The sequence below is a fragment of the Anguilla anguilla genome, chromosome 19 (assembly GCF_013347855.1).
Source record: "Anguilla anguilla isolate fAngAng1 chromosome 19, fAngAng1.pri, whole genome shotgun sequence".
NCBI lineage: Eukaryota > Metazoa > Chordata > Actinopteri > Anguilliformes > Anguillidae > Anguilla > Anguilla anguilla.
In genome coordinates this window covers 13,911,461-13,928,011 of record NC_049219.1, presented here as the reverse complement: position 1 = coordinate 13,928,011, position 16,551 = coordinate 13,911,461, and the positions used below count along the sequence as shown (strand labels likewise).

Here is a 16,551-nt window from a genome sequence, read left to right as displayed (position 1 = left end):
TCTGGCTTCATTGGCGTGACAAGAATACATTCACCATATTAAAGCAAATGCTGACAGTAATAAAACACCACTGCCAAAACAACATGACTGATACCAAATAAGCACAATAATAAGATAAAAATGTGCACCTACGTGACACAAACAGAAAAAATAGGAAGTGTGTGGTCTTTATTATGTATTTGTTACTCACTGTTGCATTTCTTGCCAAAGCCATGCATTCTTTCTCTCTCCTAAGATGAATTGCAGCCTCTCTATTTAACTCTCAAAGGGTTTTGAATGCATTCAGTTTCTAGTCTTTTTCACACTTGGTTGAGAAGCTCAGCTTTGTCTCCACATTTTGAGTATCACACAGCCTGTCCTGTGTGGCCAGTGCGGCCTGCCGGTGTCCATGGCAGAGCTGTGCTCACAGTGTCAGTATTTAACTGTGCTTTTGTATCTTTTCGTTTTTAATAGGCACTCTGGCAGTTTACTCTCTTTTTAAGCCCTGAGCACTCCAGTTGGCTTTGTGTTGATGTTTGTGCGTCCCAGTAGATGATGTCATTTTATTAACGTTTCTCTGTGATTTGGTTGACTGTAATTGTGTGAGTTGGTGCTTCCTTGGGGGTTCTGTGTGTTGGGGGGGGGGGGGGGGTTAAACCTCAGGAGAGTCTGACTGAGGGAGCTCTTCTCTGGGATCTTTATTTGGTATTTCAGGGCCTTCATTGGAGTGTGTGTGTGTTTGTGTGTGTGTGTGTGAATGTCTGTGTTTATGTGTCTGTGTGTGTGCGTGTGTGTGAGTGTGGTGTTGCTGTTTTAGATGTGAATCCAAAATTGAGCTCATTCCATTCTTATTTGGCAGGCATTTTCATTTCACCCAATGGCCTAAAATGTCTCTTTCAATTAATTTACCTCCAAGATAAAGGTTCCTGTTGAGCTTTTGAAACAGTTCCTGTGTTAAATGGTTTTAGTACCCTCTGGGAATGCTGCTAATAGGGCTACAATGTCCAAAAGCAAAACACATTTGAATTTGGTTGAACTGTATTTATTAAAGTTTGTGTTTTGTCTCACCAATCTTATCTTTGTCACACCATATGTCATCTTTGATCTTTTTACATTCTTTCTCTCTCTCTCTCTCTCTCTCACACTCATTCTCTTTCCATTTCTCCCTCTCTTTTTTCCTCTTGGCTCAGGAGTCTGACCTAGTTTTTCCTCCCCATGCTCCTCGGTTATTAAATAAATGCGGCCTCCAGCAGAAAGAAAAAAAAAAGAATAAAAACAGAGAATTATTGACACAGGTTTTTTTTCCCCTCTTCTACATCAAGTCACTGATCATACTGTTAAATATAAAATGATATTGTTAAAAGTAAAACAATGTGTCTGACGGAAGTAATGGTCTGGTGTATATTGGGTACAGAAAGCCTGAGCACGTTCTCTCTCTCTCTCTGACTTTGAAAGTCTGTGTGCGGTATCGGTGAGAGACTGAATGAACATTTCCTCTATTTGTTTATTCAAACAAAAGGACTTGATGAAGTGGCCCTGGGTTCTTGCCTGTATTTATTTATCAAAGCAGTTAAAGATACAGCATCTTTTGCCCATCGAACCACATTTCTATTTCATTTGAGCACTTCCCCTTTGTCCTACCATTGACTTCTGAAATGTTCAGACCTTTGGCTTGGCTGCTGTTGTCCAAACTGGGTCAAACAGCGATCGTCTAATTACTTTGCATTCTCGCCCCCAGGGATTATGGGAAATTATTGTTGTTGGGTGATTAGGGCATGACAGTACGTAATGAGGAAGGGAACAGGCCATTCAGCTCATCTGGTCTCATCATTTACCTGCAGACTATGTTCATATTGCACATTGTAATACATTGAACTTCACCATTGGATAGTGAATTGCAATCACATACAGCTTTAGCATTAGAACGTTACATTGAGATAAGACAGATAGCACAAGGCCATCACTGTATATCTGAAGGATACATTGTGATAACATGGTTGTACCTGCAAATTTTGATATTTTGATATAGACATTATGATAACATAACATCATTTGTGATAACACATACAGGGCTGGTGCTGGTTGCTGACTTGCTGACTGATTACACAAAGCTCATACAAGTTGTTACTTGGTAACTGATCACACAAAGCTAATACAGGGTGTTAACTGGTGACTGATAACAGAAAGCTAATACAGGATGTTACTTGGTGACTGATAACACAAAGCTAATGTTTGCGTCTCTGCGTTCAGGCTTCAGTGCTGTGGGCTGAAGATCGGGGAGCCCCCTGCTGTGGGTGCCCAGTGGCCAGCCAAACTGAAGGACGGTGAGGCCAAGCCCCCCCTCACCCCCCTGGAGAACCTGAGCGTCAGCTCAGGGTGCGCCGCCATGCTCGCCCACAAGAGGGCGACCAGCGCCGACCCCCGGGCCAATGAGAACGGGCTGGCGGGGGTCAGAGGGCTCTCCAGAGCCACGGCGGGCCTGAAGAGCAGCGCCAGCATCCGGGACAAGATCTCGCAGTGGGAGGGCAAGAAGGAGTCCCCGCCCACCACACCCGCTGTGCCCGCCGCACCCGCCACCCCGCCATCCTGCCCGCTGGCGAGCGCCAAGGAGGCGGAGCCCGCCAGGAAGAAGGACTCCAAAAGCGTGGAGCCCCAAAGGGAGGAGGGCAAGAGGTTTGTGAGCTGGGAGAGGCAGGACTCTGGGAAGGAGAACTCTGGGAAGATGGTCGACTCCAGGCCCAGGTCACCTGAAGGGCCCGGGCGGGACAGGGAGGGGGTTCGGGGGAAGCCCGCCGACAACGCCCAGGACAAGAGCTCGGTTCTGACCCACATCAAGAAGCTGGAGCAGGCCATGAAGGAGAGCCCCAGCAAGCCGTCCATTGCGTTGCCAGGAAACTACTTCTGCCCCCCTTCCAGGGAGGAGCAGGAGGAAGCGGCGGAGGCGAGGGGGTCGGAGCCCATTTTCGGGACGCTGGACGTGGCGCGGCCCGTCGGGGAGCGCCGGAGGCGGGACGCGGAGAACGTGTACACCGAGCCGGGGGCGCCGTCCATCAACCCCCTCCCGAAACCACAGCGCACCTTCCAGCACCACACCCCCAACAAGACCTCCAACTCCGCCCCGGGGCTGGGGAGGGCCAGGAGGAACCTCCCCCCTCTGCCCTCCATCCCCCCTCCCCCACTGCCCACCTGCCCCCCTCCAGGGGTGAACAGGAGGCCATGGGCCGACAGACCCAGGGACAGCAGCAACAGGTAAGATGAGGAGGAGTCATCTCTACTCTTCACCACCTTCTCAGCCTCACACTGTAAAGTAAATACTGTTCTTCTGGCTCTGTCATCGTGTGGAAACTTTTATGATGTCAGAATGGCGCTTTTGACTAAACACCCTTGAGACGCCTGAAGAAAGTCTCGTCTCTGTACCAATTCAACCTTTCCAAAAAAATAAAAATTTCCCTGGGGACTTTTGGTGAGACTGGGGTGTGCTACATACCATACCATATCTGGTGGTATTAATGTGCCAGACACTTCAAGGAAAACTTTAAGAAGGCTACTTTGGAAGCCAGTGTATTCTTACGAGCCTAAACCGTTTGATTGGATCTACCCTCTTTCCACAGTAAGTCCAGTAGACAGTGCCATTTAGACATTTAGACAGTCTCAGGCTTGATTATTTTGTCGTTTTTCCTCTAATGGAGAAGATGGCTGTCCAAAAATATTGTAACTTTAGCTACTGAAAAACATCTTCTTTGATATTTTGCTCGGGATTGTTATGCTTCACTGCTTCTTAAGTGACATTAATTGAACTTTAAGCGGGCCTCAGAATGGTAATTTTTATTGCTCCACAAAAAATGAACGAGCTGCACTTATCCTGGGAATGATCCCCAGTTTGCCACGTGACTCTTTGGGCCCGGCCTGTTTTGTTTTGTACTCCACTGACCGAACGCGCGCGACACAGCTCTGCGTCTGAGCTCGTATGTCTGGCATGAGGGAAACCTCCCCAGCGCTCCCTCGCAGGGCATTAAGGACATTCTGCATTGCAGCACTTAACTTGGTCACAAATCATCTCACAGTCACAGTAGCCCAGACTTCCCTGGCCTCCATGTTTCTTTTCCATACACTGACCTTATGTGTCTGTCTGTCTGACTGTGTGCCTGTCTGTCTTTATGTTTGCCTGTCTGTTTGCCTGTCTGTCTGTCTGACTGTGTGCCTGTCTGTCTGACTGTGTATCTGTCTGTCTGTCTGTCTGACTGTTTGCCTGTCTGTCTGTCTGTCTCTTCAGGAAGTCCTACGAGTTTGAGGACGTCCTGCAGCTGTCCACGGAGGGCTGCAGGGTGGACTGGTACGCCCAGTCCAAGCTGTCCCTCACCCGCACTTTGTCAGAGGAGAACGTCTATGAGGACATCCTAGGTAAACGGGCACCCTTATGGAAAATTCAATATACTGCAATATATATCGTTTCAATGGAGCGTGTAAAAATATAATTAATTACATTTCACAGCAGCCTCAAAATATTTTGAAAAACCACATTGTGATTTCTGAAGACAGTGGCAATAAATCATATATTTACCCACTTATCTGTTCAGACACGCTGATAGCATGTTTTATTTCAGTGTGTTTTCAGTACTTTGCCAGGGGCTTGGGCACTTTGCTTGCTGGGGTTTTATGTGGTGTATGAGGACATGTTTATGTGCCCCTCCTCCTGACTCACGGGTCAGCGCATTAGGAGCGCAGATCATGGAGAGTAATTTCTGTCTTATTTATGTGCAGCGGAGAGCCAGCAGCTGGCTTTTATTGTCGTGGCTTTTTTGTGTTTGTCAGCTGCATTGACCTTTGAACCTTGGTCCACGGCGTTCTCCGCATAGCCAGAGGGCTTGTGAGGCGATGTTTCTGTGGAAAGCGGGCTGTCTCTGGGGTTTGGTCGTCCTTCCAGCACGAGGAGCGCTTCTGCTGTGCAGGCTGCCCACCGTGCTGGTCTGATGAGTTCTGCTTCCAGAGCCAGAAACGCTGCATTAGCTCTAATGGGCTCAGGTCTTGTTTTAGGGCCGTTTTAATGGGGTCAGGGTCTCTCAGTGTGTGACGTGTTCTTTCCGAGCCCTCCTCTCTTCCTGTTTGCGGTTAGTCTAATTCACGGGTTCTTTCCTGGGCTTATCTCCCCCTCCCCCCCCACCCCAGTCTGGGTCCTCCAGTTTCCCAGAGGGCAGTGGGTGAGGTAAACAGAGCCGCGTGCTGTAAATAATAATTGCCTGTGCGGTGGGCGGATAGAGTGGCATTAGTGCTGGCTGTAATGATGGGACACAGACCTGCAGTCTGTCTGGAATATCAGTGTCAGTTAATGAGGGAGGGGGAGAGGATATCACTATCTGCCAATCAGTGAAGAGGAGAGGATATCAGTGTCTGAAGCCATAGAGGGCCAGAGAGAGAGAGAGAGCGGATCTAACTCAGTGACAATGACAGCCCCCTGGTGAAGCCCCCCCCCACCCACCTCCTCTCCAGCTGTGGCTCCGCCTCCTCTCGCACTCTCAGCCGTGAGTCGTAAATGACGCCGGCTCCGCTGGCGCACATCTGGAGAACAAAAACAAACACCACGTCAGCCAGAATACATCACTGAGCTGGAGGGGGAGACGGTGGCCGGGTGCCTCACTAGCATATGAGAGAGAGAGAGAGAGAGAGAGAGAGGGGGAGAGAGAGAGAGAGAGAGAGAGAGAGAGGGAGAGAGAGAGGGGGAGAGAGAGAGAGAGAAGAGAGAGAGAGAGAGAGAGAGACAGAGAGAGAGAGAGAGAGAGAGAGAAGAGAGAGAGGGAGAGAGAGAGAGGGAGAGAGAGAGAAAGGGAGAGCTTCTCCTGAAGACGCAGGGCTTTTGCTCTGTCAGGTTTGGAAGTGTCTCTCAGAGCTTTTCCATCTCAACGTCCCGCAGACCCCCCGTCGAAGGAGAACCCCTACGAGGACATAGAGCTGGAGAGCCGTTGCCTTGGAAACAAATCCCCTCTGCCCCAGAGTCCATCCTCCCCTGTTCCTGACACCCCAACTAAGGTACCTGTGATACCTGTGACACCTGGACGCGAGCTGGGATCAGGGGTTTTCACTGTTGGCTCATAAACCTGCTATTTTTTCACATTCTCCTCCTGGTTTGGCCCCTCCCTCTGTGGCAGCTCTCCTGCAAGCCCGGCTTCTTCCGGCAGAACTCCGAGCGCCGCAGCTTCAAGCTGCTGGACCTGCGCAAGACCAACCGCGAGGGGGGCGTGGCGTCCCCCTCCCGAATCAGCCCCCCGTCCACCCCCAGCAGCCCCGACGACACCCCCTGCCTCTCCGGGGACCCCAACAACCGCAGGCGCAGGAAAGTCCCCAAGGTAGGAGGTGCTGCTTTAAAGGAGGGCAACATATCTCTTAAAGAAGATATTTCTGCCTGATTTCTTCCAGAGAGAGTTTAGAAAAATGGTTATGATACTGATCCTAGCCTATGAGGAGGCTGAGGAATTCAGGGTGGCTAGTGGCTAATTGCTAATGGCTAACGCTGTGCGTGTCGGCCTGCAGCTGGTGCTGAAGATCAACGGGATTTTCGAGGCGCGGAGGGGAAAGAAGCGGATGAAGAAGGTCTCTCAGTCCGCGGAGTCCAGCTCAGGAAGGGGTGTGTACAGGCACAGCACCGCCAGCCCGCCATGTGGTCCCTCAACCACCTCTTATAGCCATCAGAGGACTGTTTCACAAGTGGAATACAATGCCATATGCTCTAAATATACACAGTATGGACTTTTACTTCTAAGCAATCCATTTTTAAAGAAATATGTTCTTATTACATCTGAATAACAATATCTTGACAGTGTATTTTGCTTTAATATTGTGTTATATTCCATTTTCGTGTGGAGAATTTGTCCCTTTAAAGTGTGAAAACACAAAAGGTGTGATTAGAATGTCCTTAACTGAACGTTCTAATGTTTATGCAACAGCCCCAGTCTGGTCCGGGCGGGCATCCAGCCCTGTGGGGCCAGATCAGGTCATTCATATTAACCACATTCACTTCGGCCTCTTCTTTGGCTCTTTTCTTTCTGCAGTGACGGATGAAAACAGCGAGTCTGACAGCGACACGGAGGAGAAGCTGAAAGGTGAGGCGAGACCCACGGCCATTTTTATAAAAACAGCCCGAACCAAAAAAACATTCATTTGCTGCATTAAGAGCGAGGCTAAGAGGGGACGAAAACACTCTGCCCGTTCCTTATTTTCAGACTGACTGCACTTTTGCGTGCGGCTCGAAAGCATTGCACGTTATTGCAGGCCTGTGTCCTGGCTCACTGGGCCCTCAGACTCAGCTCCAGAGTGCAGCGAAAGGCTGGTTTTTCAGTGCGGTTCAGCAAATAAAGACTTTTGTTTAAGTCGCCGCGAGATTCCGCAGATTTTTTCCGAGCTTTAAGTTGGCCGCTGGTTGAAGGGGAAACCGCAGAAGCCAGCCGTCAGCGTGGCTGGAGCTGGACATCTGCGCTCTCCAGCATTGTTTGCCTCTCAGACTGCAGCGGAGACACACCAGAGAGCACAGAGCTGTGTGTGTTGTGACTAAACACTCTCTTTCTCTCTCTCTCTCTCTCTCTTTTTCTGTCTTTCTCTTTCTTTTTCTCTGCCTCTCTCTTTCTTTCTCTCTCTCAGAAAGACACGCAGACTAACACACGTACACAAGTGTTAGAATGTGCGCAGGTCAAAATGAAATGAAACAATGTCAACAAAATGTCTGTCTGTCTGTCTGTCTGTCTGTCTGTCTCCCTCTCCCTGTCTCAGCGCATAGCCAGAGGCTGGTGTCTGTGCAGTCCATGCTGAGGCAGACGGGGCGCTACCGCACGCTGGAGCGGGACCTGCTCGAGCTGCAGGAACGCCGGCTCTTCGAGTACTTCCTGGTGGTGGCGCTGCACAAGGCCAAGGCCGGCGCCCCCTACCTGCCGGAGGTCACCCAGCAGTTCCCTCTCAAGGTGAGGGGAGGGGCCATGGAGGGAATTGACTGCATTCTGATTGGAGAAGCCACCAAGGGGGGTGGGACTAGTTTGGTGCAGTGTGTGGAGTGCCGGCAGGAAGATTTGAAATTCCTGCAAATTGCACGAAGAATTCTTTGCATTTTTTTGAATTTGTACAACTGGGCAGTTTCTCACTGGACAGTGTTGCTAACAACTTGGCACAGCACATCAGGAGACAGTAATGTGTGTGAATGAGTATGACAGAACTGTGCTCGTTAATGGCAGTCGGAGAGGTGAATGAGTATGACAGACCTGCACTCTTTCATGGCAGCTGGAGAGGAGCTTTAAGTTCATGCGGGAGACGGAGGACCAGCTGAAGGTCATTCCCCAGTTCTGCTTCCCGGATGCCAAAGACTGGGCGCCTGTGGACAGCTTCGCCAGGTGAGACCCGGGCCCTGATCTCTGGACACGCTCAGGTGTACTTTAGCTGACTTTGTGGAATCTCAGCCATGGCATTCTCAATGTACAGTCACCCCACACTCACTGTAGTCCTACAAACACATTTAAGGTCTAAGATAACAACTATGCGATTTGAATATTCTTAACTGGACATTAGAATGATGTAACGATGTAATTTAAAGCAATGTAGTTCTAGAAGGCTGACTTAGAATTTTGAGAACATTCCAAACTCTTCAAAGGGTTAATGTTCACCCGGGGCACGTGGGTTCAGTGGTGCACACACAGTGACTGTCAGGCGGCCATCTTACTCTGGTAGCAGCCCTGTCTGCAGCCTGTGGAGCCTGGTGAACAGCGCAGTCACTCTGCAGGCCTCGAGCGCTCGCACATTCAGCCAGACCGCGCCGCGCCTTCTGCCACCGCCGCCACAGAAGTGCTTTAAGCGCCGCGCTGGTCAGCTGATCTCAGATACCGGCGCACTTAATCGCACTGTGACTTCTGTGTCACGCACTCCGCACAACTCTGTTCTATATGTGTTCTGTGCATGGCCTTGTTTTCCTGCTGCTAGGTAGCAACAGACAGCATTTTTTACGAATAACCATTGTTTGTGAGGTATGAGGTTCACAAACCAGGGTCACATTGCGTCTTATCTGTCACGTGTGATCCTGTCAGAACATAAAATTCTGATTGAGCGATCTGGTTACTGATTTATCGATTCACTGATCACATGTGGGCGTCCGTTTTCTCTCCGTTTCTCAGTGAAACCTTCTCCTTTGTGTTGACTGGCGAGGACGGCAGCCGGCGGTTCGGATACTGTCGCCGCTTGCTGGTAAGGAACGGATAATCTGGCTCCATTTCTTTGTTGCCGGCTGAGGGAAGTAGTCACACTGTAATGAGTGATATGTTAGGAAATGTAGTGATTTCCCACGGGGATTCATGCAGACCACAAAGCAGAATAAGTCCTTTAGTACTTCCAGTTCCTCTGCTCTGACTCATTGACTCATTGACTGTTTTCATATGAGGTCATTTCCTGTATTTACAAGTATGGTGAGGTCATGTGGTGAGCCATTCTTATGTTCTGTCTGAACCAAAGGCTTAACACTCAGTTTGCGGTTCTGGGCTAGCTGCCCTCAGGGATTAGAAGAGGGATGTACCTGAAAAGCCTCACGGCTAGCCGGTGGCTTTTCAGGTACACCCTGTATAAAGCTGTATAAATGTAAAAAGTTGCGTAAGTCACTATGGATAAAAGCACCAGCTAAATTCCTGTAATGTAACTCTTATGAATGGGGGGCAGATTTTCAGAGAGCTCAGCTCTAGAGTGGATTGATGGTCAGGTGTTTTATTTTAGCTATTTTATTTTTGACCCTTGGCCGCGCCCCTCACCGCCCCTCTCTGCTGTGCTCCTAGCCCAGCGGTAAGGGCCGGCGCCTTCCGGAGGTGTACTGCATCGTGAGCCGGCTGGGCTGCTTCGACCTCTTCTCAAAGGTACGGCTGCACACACTGCCGACCCCTGACCCCTGACCCCTGACCCCTGAGCCCGGTTTCTCTGGAGCTGCCCCGCTCGTTCAGGCCCACTCACTGCAGGCTGCGCCCATATGTGCTGCTGCTTCTGGCTCACTCTCTCTGAGACACATGCAAACTCCTGCTGATGTGGCTGCCTCAATAAGGCCTTAATGAGTGACTAAGTGTGTGTGTGTGTGTGTGTGTGTGGGTGGAGGGAGTGTGTGTGCGTCCGTGTGATTGTGCATACAGTGTGTGTGTGCGCGTGCCTGTGTATATGGTATGTATATGATATGTGTGTGTGTGTGTGTGTGTGTGCATGTGTATCTGATATATGTGCCTGTGTGTAAAGTGTGCTCTCTCTCTCTCTCTCAGATCCTGGATGAGGTGGAGAAGCGCAGGGCCATCTCCCCCGCCCTGGTGCAGCCCTTCATGAGGGCCGTCATGGAGGCGCCCTTCCCCGCCCCCGGCAGGACCATCACCGTCAAGAACTTCCTGCCCGGCTCGGGGACGGAGGTGAGTGACAGCGCTGAGCGGCGGCCATGTTGGCCTGGGGCTGGGATTTACAGTGGGGCTGTGGAGGGTTCTCAGAACGTGTAGCGATCCCTGGTACCCTGACTGGTGTCATAAAGCACTCATAAGGCCTTGTTTGAGCATGTGCACACCCCTCTCTCACTATCTCTCTCTCTCCTTTCCTCTCCCCCTCCCTCCCTCTCTCCCCCTCTCCCTCCCTCTCTCTCTCCCCCTCCCTCTCTCTCTGCGCTGCAGGTGATTGAGCTGTGCCGGCCGTCAGACTCCCGCCTGGAGCACGTGGATTTCGAGTGCCTGTTCTCCTCCCTCAGCCTGCGCCTCCTCCTGCGGGTCTTCGCCTCCCTCCTGCTGGAGCGCAGGGTCATCTTCACCGCCGACAAGCTCAGGTGAGTCTCTCCTCAGGTAGCTGCAGGTAACCTCCCTGTCACTCGCCGCTGAGCTCAGGTTAGCCCTGCCTCAGGTAACTATAGGTAACAGGTAATAAAGCTCTAAGACAATTATCTCAATTATCCACGCATTGCTGCCAGACAGGAAGTGAACTCGCCATGTAAGCAAATGAAGCTGCTAAGTTCCTGTTTGGCACCAACCTGTGAATACGGCCTGCCTTTTATTAACCCCGGTGTCTCGTTACAGTTAACTGTCTTCCTCTCCACAAAAGAAGGGCAGCACAACTCCTAACCGCTATGTAATTACAGCTGAAATTGCTTGTGGAGTTGCTGGCATGCTGCTGCAGACTACCGCACTGTGCTGATTGCGGGCAATAAGAATTTCAGACGCTCTTCAGGAGAAATACTGATTTATAAGCAAAATGCGTTGTTTGTATGATTATGTGACTGTAAAGACATTTTACATGCATTTCACTCCAAAGTGGTTGTAACTGCTCTTGTCTGTTCAGTTCTCACACAGAACGTGTCCTTTTAGCAAAGGGCACTGGAGTGGTTCAATTTACAATAGACCTCGACATAAAAAAAAACTCTTTCCAATCCTGTGTGTCAGTAAACAGGGAAAAAACAGGAGAGCCTTAGGAAAGACGTGAGAAATGAACAGCTGCTGCAAAGACAGCTTTGGACTATTTTTCAGGAGCAAGAGGAAGATCTGAGGAAAGAATGTTGTCGTGTCATTCGGCGTGGTTACCATGGGAACAATCTTTTTAAGGAATAAACTGGGGGAGGCCAGGGGCCAGCTAAGATGCTGAGAATGATGTGCTCGCCCCCTCTGCCAATGACTGGGATTGCCACAAGTCTTCCCTGACTCATGATGACATCAGATATTTTGTATTTGTCTTTTCTATCATCATATTTTTCATATTAACACAGAGTATCCTCGTTTGAATTACATTTTTGAAAGCATCGTTGCATATTACCACATTGTAATTGTGTTCAATATGGGTAAATGGAAACAGATACTCCTCCATTTTTGGGACATTAACTTTGTATTTGTGTCATATTTGTCATTTAAATTAAGTTTTATATCAATCTTCAGTTCTCGGAGAAACAGAAACGCTGTTTTCTTCACCTTTTTATCAGGCCAGAGGACAGTTGAACAGCGCTTTGGGTGTATTTTTTAGCAAATGTGATACAATGCTGCCATCTTCTGGATAAAGTTTGAAATCACAGGGCTGTTGAAAAATGATGAAATAAAAAATAAAAAAACTGAATACTCCTAGGTCCTGATCTACTAGCACCTTTAATGCATACAAAATATTTTTTGCACGCAAACCAATAATACATTAATCAATTTGGATTAAATTGGAGATATTTGCAAAGCATCCAATGGCAGGTTCAAATATTAATATGTAGGATGGGATAAAAAAAGAATAAAATCATAATAATAATTTAAGTAATAATGAATAATGATATAAATACCCACAGTGATGAAAGCACTGTAATTAATAACTCCAGATGGAAGAAATACATTTTATTTACATGCCACAATGAAATGATGGCTTTTAGATTTTACATTTTAGTGCCTGTTTATTGGTAGCATAATTGAATTATGTTTCTCATATTGAATATGCAGTTGTTACCATGTTATTGGTGGTAAACTGTTAAATATTTCAATAGTTAATTCTCCCTCGCTCTCTCCCTCGCTCTCTCGCTCTCTCTCTCTCTCTCTCGCTCTTTCTCTCTCTCTCTCTCTCGTTCTTTCTCTCTCTCTCTCTCTCTCCCTCCCTCTCTCTCAGTACCCTGTCTCAGTGCTGCCACGCGGTGGTGGCCCTGCTGTACCCGTTTGTGTGGCAGCACACCTACATCCCTGTGCTGCCCCCCTCCATGATCGACATTGTCTGCACCCCCACCCCCTTCATCGTGGGGCTGCTGTCCAGCTCCCTGCCCCGCCTCAAAGAGCTGCCCATCGAGGAGGTGAGATCAGCATCCCCCCCTGCACTTAAAAAGTCCCCCAGAACCTATAGAATCAGAGTGCAGGTCATCCACTCATCACACACAGGCCTATCCCTGTTCACATCAGTGTGGGACAGAAGCCATTTGACTCAGGCAGCGCCGTGTGTAGCCGTGCTGTGTGTTCCAGTTTCAGTGAGTGCTTGTGCGCTGGCTGTAAAAATAGCCTGTGTGGATGTGTGGCCGTCCAACAGGTCAAAGGTCAGGTTTTCTTTTCTTCTGTGCACTTCCTGGCTGAGGGGACTGTGTGCGCTTTTGGGACCTCAGAGCCTCGGCCTTCTACTCCTGCCAACGATTCACTGTTATGCACTGTGCGCAGCCTCTAAGGCAAGAGCTGGGCCGGCAGGAAGTGACATCATTCTCCCCCCTCTCTCTTCACCCTGCAGGTGCTGGTGGTTGACCTGGGTAACAGTCGCTTCCTCAGACAGGTACGGGTGGATGTTGCTGGATGTTATGTGATGTTGGATGACGTTGGATGACGTTGGATGTTGTGTGATGTTGTGTGTTACCGTGACGACGAACGTGCACGCGGTGTATGGCTCCCCGGTGCTGACCCGGTCTCTGCTGTCACTCACAGATGGACGACGAGGACTCCATCCTGCCCCACAAACTGCAGGCGGCACTGGAGCACGTCCTGGAGAGGAGGAGGGAGCTGGCCTGCGAGAGGGGAGAGATCTCCAGCGGTGAGCATGCGCCTTTAACCCCAGGGTTCCCGAACCCATTCCTGGGGCCCCCTGCGTGTGCCGGTTTTCCTGTCAACCAGTCGCAATCCCAGAAAAAATAGCAGCTTGTTACAATTATGGTTTTGCGATTATAGTTGGAACAAACACCAGAATGTAGAGAGGGGGCCCAGGACCGAGTTTGGCTATCAGTGATTTAACCATTTGAAGAGTAGGTTAAAACGTCTGTGAGACCTGTCTGTGTCCCTCTCGTACCCCAGACTCCAGCTCCCTCAGCGCTGTGGTGTCTGAGGCCTTCGTGCGCTTTTTCGTGGAGATGGTGGGCCACTACCCGCTCTTCCTGGGTGCTGGGGAGCGCGATGAAGAGTCCTCCTCCTCCCCCTCCTCCTCCCCCACCCCCTCCTCCTTCCAGCGCGAGGCCTTCCGCAAGGCCGTCTCCTCCAAGAGCCTGCGCCGCTTCCTGGAGCTCTTCATGGAGACGCAGACCTTCACCGGCTTCATCCAGGAGAGGGAGCAGCGCCGGCAGGGCGTGAGAGGTGGGCTGTGCTGTGATCCCTGTGCTGTGAAGCCTGTGCTGTGATCCCTGTGCTGTGAACCCTGTGCTGCGATCCCTGTGCTGTGAAGCCTGTGCTGCGATCCCTGTACTGCGATCCCTGTGCTGTGTGCTGATAAACTGGCATACTGCTGATGGGAAACTGTGCCGGTCCTTTAGTGTGGTGTGTTTCTCTCCACTGAAGCATGTGCTCTCTCTGCCCAGGCCTGTTTGAAGTGAGGGCTCAGGACTACCTGGACTCTCTTCCTGGGAGCGAACACCGCGGAGTCAACAAGTTCCTCAAAGGCCTAGGTGAGAGCCCGTCAGACGTTCTAGAACCACGTCTCCCAGATATTCTAGAACCGTGTTCCACCCTCTGTGTCACCGCATTACCCGGGAGACATTTGTTCTTTGGGGTTTTCAAGCCTACTCACGTTTGTTTTCTTCCCTGTTAATTTTCAGGCAATAAAATGAAATTCCTGTCCAAAAAGTGATGAGGAATGTTGGACCCAGCTGCTCAGCAGCGTGCAGTGCGTGCGTGAGATGGCTGACAGGTGTTTTTTTACGATCTGGAAGCCTGACTCACAAAAACAAGCTCAACAGCAACGGGGACCCGCATAGCCGCAGTTCTGCGCAGCCTGACTGCTAAAGCTGTGTGAAACTCCATTTCAACCCTGAGGAGAGAGGGGGGCTTTTTGGGCTAACTGAGGCTCGGGCTGATAACTCTCAATGCGCTTTGTTTTATCACTGCCTGCACCAAAATACCGATTCATATGGCGGCAGTCACTTCCTCTCACTGCCCTGATGGGGGCGGACTAATGGCTGGTTATTATCGTGTCCTGTGTCTCTTCACTTCACTAGTTTACTGTCTCTCCTCCAAAATGGACGCTGAATTCTCTCAGCTGCAGTGGACCAAATGAGTGGCACACCAGGAGAAGTGAAGATGTGGGCTGAGCAGCCAAAGGAGAATTTTTGTAGTTTTTTTTATTATGATTTAAAATTTTTGTAGTTTTTAAATAAATGTGGATAATTTTTTTTTTGTTTTTTTACATTTGAACACAGTACAACTTCTTTTGAAACAGGAGGCTATAAATTAATTTATATTCTTTTCAGACAAACGTTATATCTTTTTCTTTCCATTTCAGATGAAGCAAAAAAAAAAAGCTATGGTAGTTGTCGGTTTTTTAAAAAAATAATCAGGGTGTTTCGCACATTTGGGACGTGAGACCACTTTGTGTTGCCACAGTGACGGGGGAACTCACTGTGGCGCTGACTTTTAAAGGAGCGGGCTGATGGATGGATGATGCAAGAGGACTGTGAAGAAGAGGATGCTGGGATATGTGAACTACGTGAGATGCTTCTATGAGAAGCACATACTGGCAATATTGGACCTGAAGCACAAGGAGTCAAGGCTGAAAATAGAAAGTGGAATGAATGGTAGTGCTGTAAAGAAAAGGAAATAAAAATGTTGTTTGTTGTGATTGCGATTTTGTTTTTGAAAGACCACTTGATTTGTCTTAAACTTGATCTGAGAAGCAACGAAACTGTGTAAAAATAAAAAATTTTAAAAATGAAAAGGTGTTCTAATCAAGCAAACTGGGCCGTTTTTAAATGATATTGTTTTGTGATGATTTTATCAACCACCACACAGAACTCCTAACCATTCGACATTCAGGCAGACCTCAGACCTGCCGAAATCTGAATAGAATGTGTTTTCACTCACACGCTGACTGAAATAAAGGAATGAAATGCTGATAGGTCAGTGCTCCTGAGCAGCGAAATGAAACCTGATGGTTTGAACAAGATCAGAAATGCTGGTCCACTGAAGTGCGGTACAAGCAACTAATCCACTAGAGGGCCCCATGATCCAATGTCCTCATGCTAAGCTTTATTTCAAATCTTTTACTGTACTGCCTAGTGGTTGAATGATCTGTGTGCATATTTCTCATATGTAGGAAGACATATGGAGATGCATGCAAGTACCAATAAACAGCTATGATTGACAGATAACTTTTTGTCATTTAGTTCATGCAGCACAATTTAAGACAATTAAAAACACAATTACAATTGAAAAGCTACTTTTGATTTCCTTTGTGAAAGAAAAATGTAACACCCCCACCCCCCCATAAACGGTGCTGCTGAAATAGTATTAATATACTCTCATTTTTCTGTTCAGTTCAGCTGTTCCCCAAGAAGGTCATGTCAAGTATTCAAGTATTTCTACAGACAAATTCCAATATTCATGGAAAAGTTTCACAACTGATTTTTCATTTTTGAATCATAAATCCCCCGCCCCCTCCTTCAGCGTTCCCAGTTTGCGATGGTTGGTTTTCCCTTTGCAATTTCCCTTTCCCTCTGCTGAGACTTTTCCTTTTCCCTTTTCTGATCCTGGACCCTCCCATTGAACCTCCCCCCATACCCCCCCCCCCCCCACCCCCCCTCCCGGCTTTCACTACACACTTCCCAGTCAGTCAGTCTCTTTCTCTCGCTCACAGTCAATTTCATACTCAACACCGCAGCCAATTCCTCAGATTCCTGCCTTCCTCGCG

General features: G+C 48.9%; 1 protein-coding gene across 1 annotated transcript in view; it reads left to right on the top strand.

The window, feature by feature from the left end:
- Positions 1 to 15,589, top strand: part of LOC118218788 (DENN domain-containing protein 2A-like) — a 33,495-nt gene extending 17,906 nt beyond the window's left edge. The window contains exons 3-20 of the mRNA XM_035401467.1: positions 2,230 to 3,228; positions 4,253 to 4,380; positions 5,888 to 6,003; positions 6,123 to 6,320; positions 6,505 to 6,598; positions 7,023 to 7,073; positions 7,738 to 7,925; positions 8,239 to 8,348; positions 9,123 to 9,192; positions 9,771 to 9,848; positions 10,239 to 10,379; positions 10,632 to 10,780; positions 12,577 to 12,754; positions 13,177 to 13,218; positions 13,368 to 13,473; positions 13,731 to 14,006; positions 14,228 to 14,314; positions 14,465 to 15,589. Of these exons, the coding sequence (XP_035257358.1) occupies positions 2,230 to 3,228; positions 4,253 to 4,380; positions 5,888 to 6,003; positions 6,123 to 6,320; positions 6,505 to 6,598; positions 7,023 to 7,073; positions 7,738 to 7,925; positions 8,239 to 8,348; positions 9,123 to 9,192; positions 9,771 to 9,848; positions 10,239 to 10,379; positions 10,632 to 10,780; positions 12,577 to 12,754; positions 13,177 to 13,218; positions 13,368 to 13,473; positions 13,731 to 14,006; positions 14,228 to 14,314; positions 14,465 to 14,496 (3,043 nt within the window). The 3' untranslated portion in view covers positions 14,497 to 15,589. The remainder of the gene's footprint in view (positions 1 to 2,229; positions 3,229 to 4,252; positions 4,381 to 5,887; positions 6,004 to 6,122; positions 6,321 to 6,504; positions 6,599 to 7,022; positions 7,074 to 7,737; positions 7,926 to 8,238; positions 8,349 to 9,122; positions 9,193 to 9,770; positions 9,849 to 10,238; positions 10,380 to 10,631; positions 10,781 to 12,576; positions 12,755 to 13,176; positions 13,219 to 13,367; positions 13,474 to 13,730; positions 14,007 to 14,227; positions 14,315 to 14,464) is intronic.
- Positions 15,590 to 16,551: the final 962 nt, after the last annotated feature.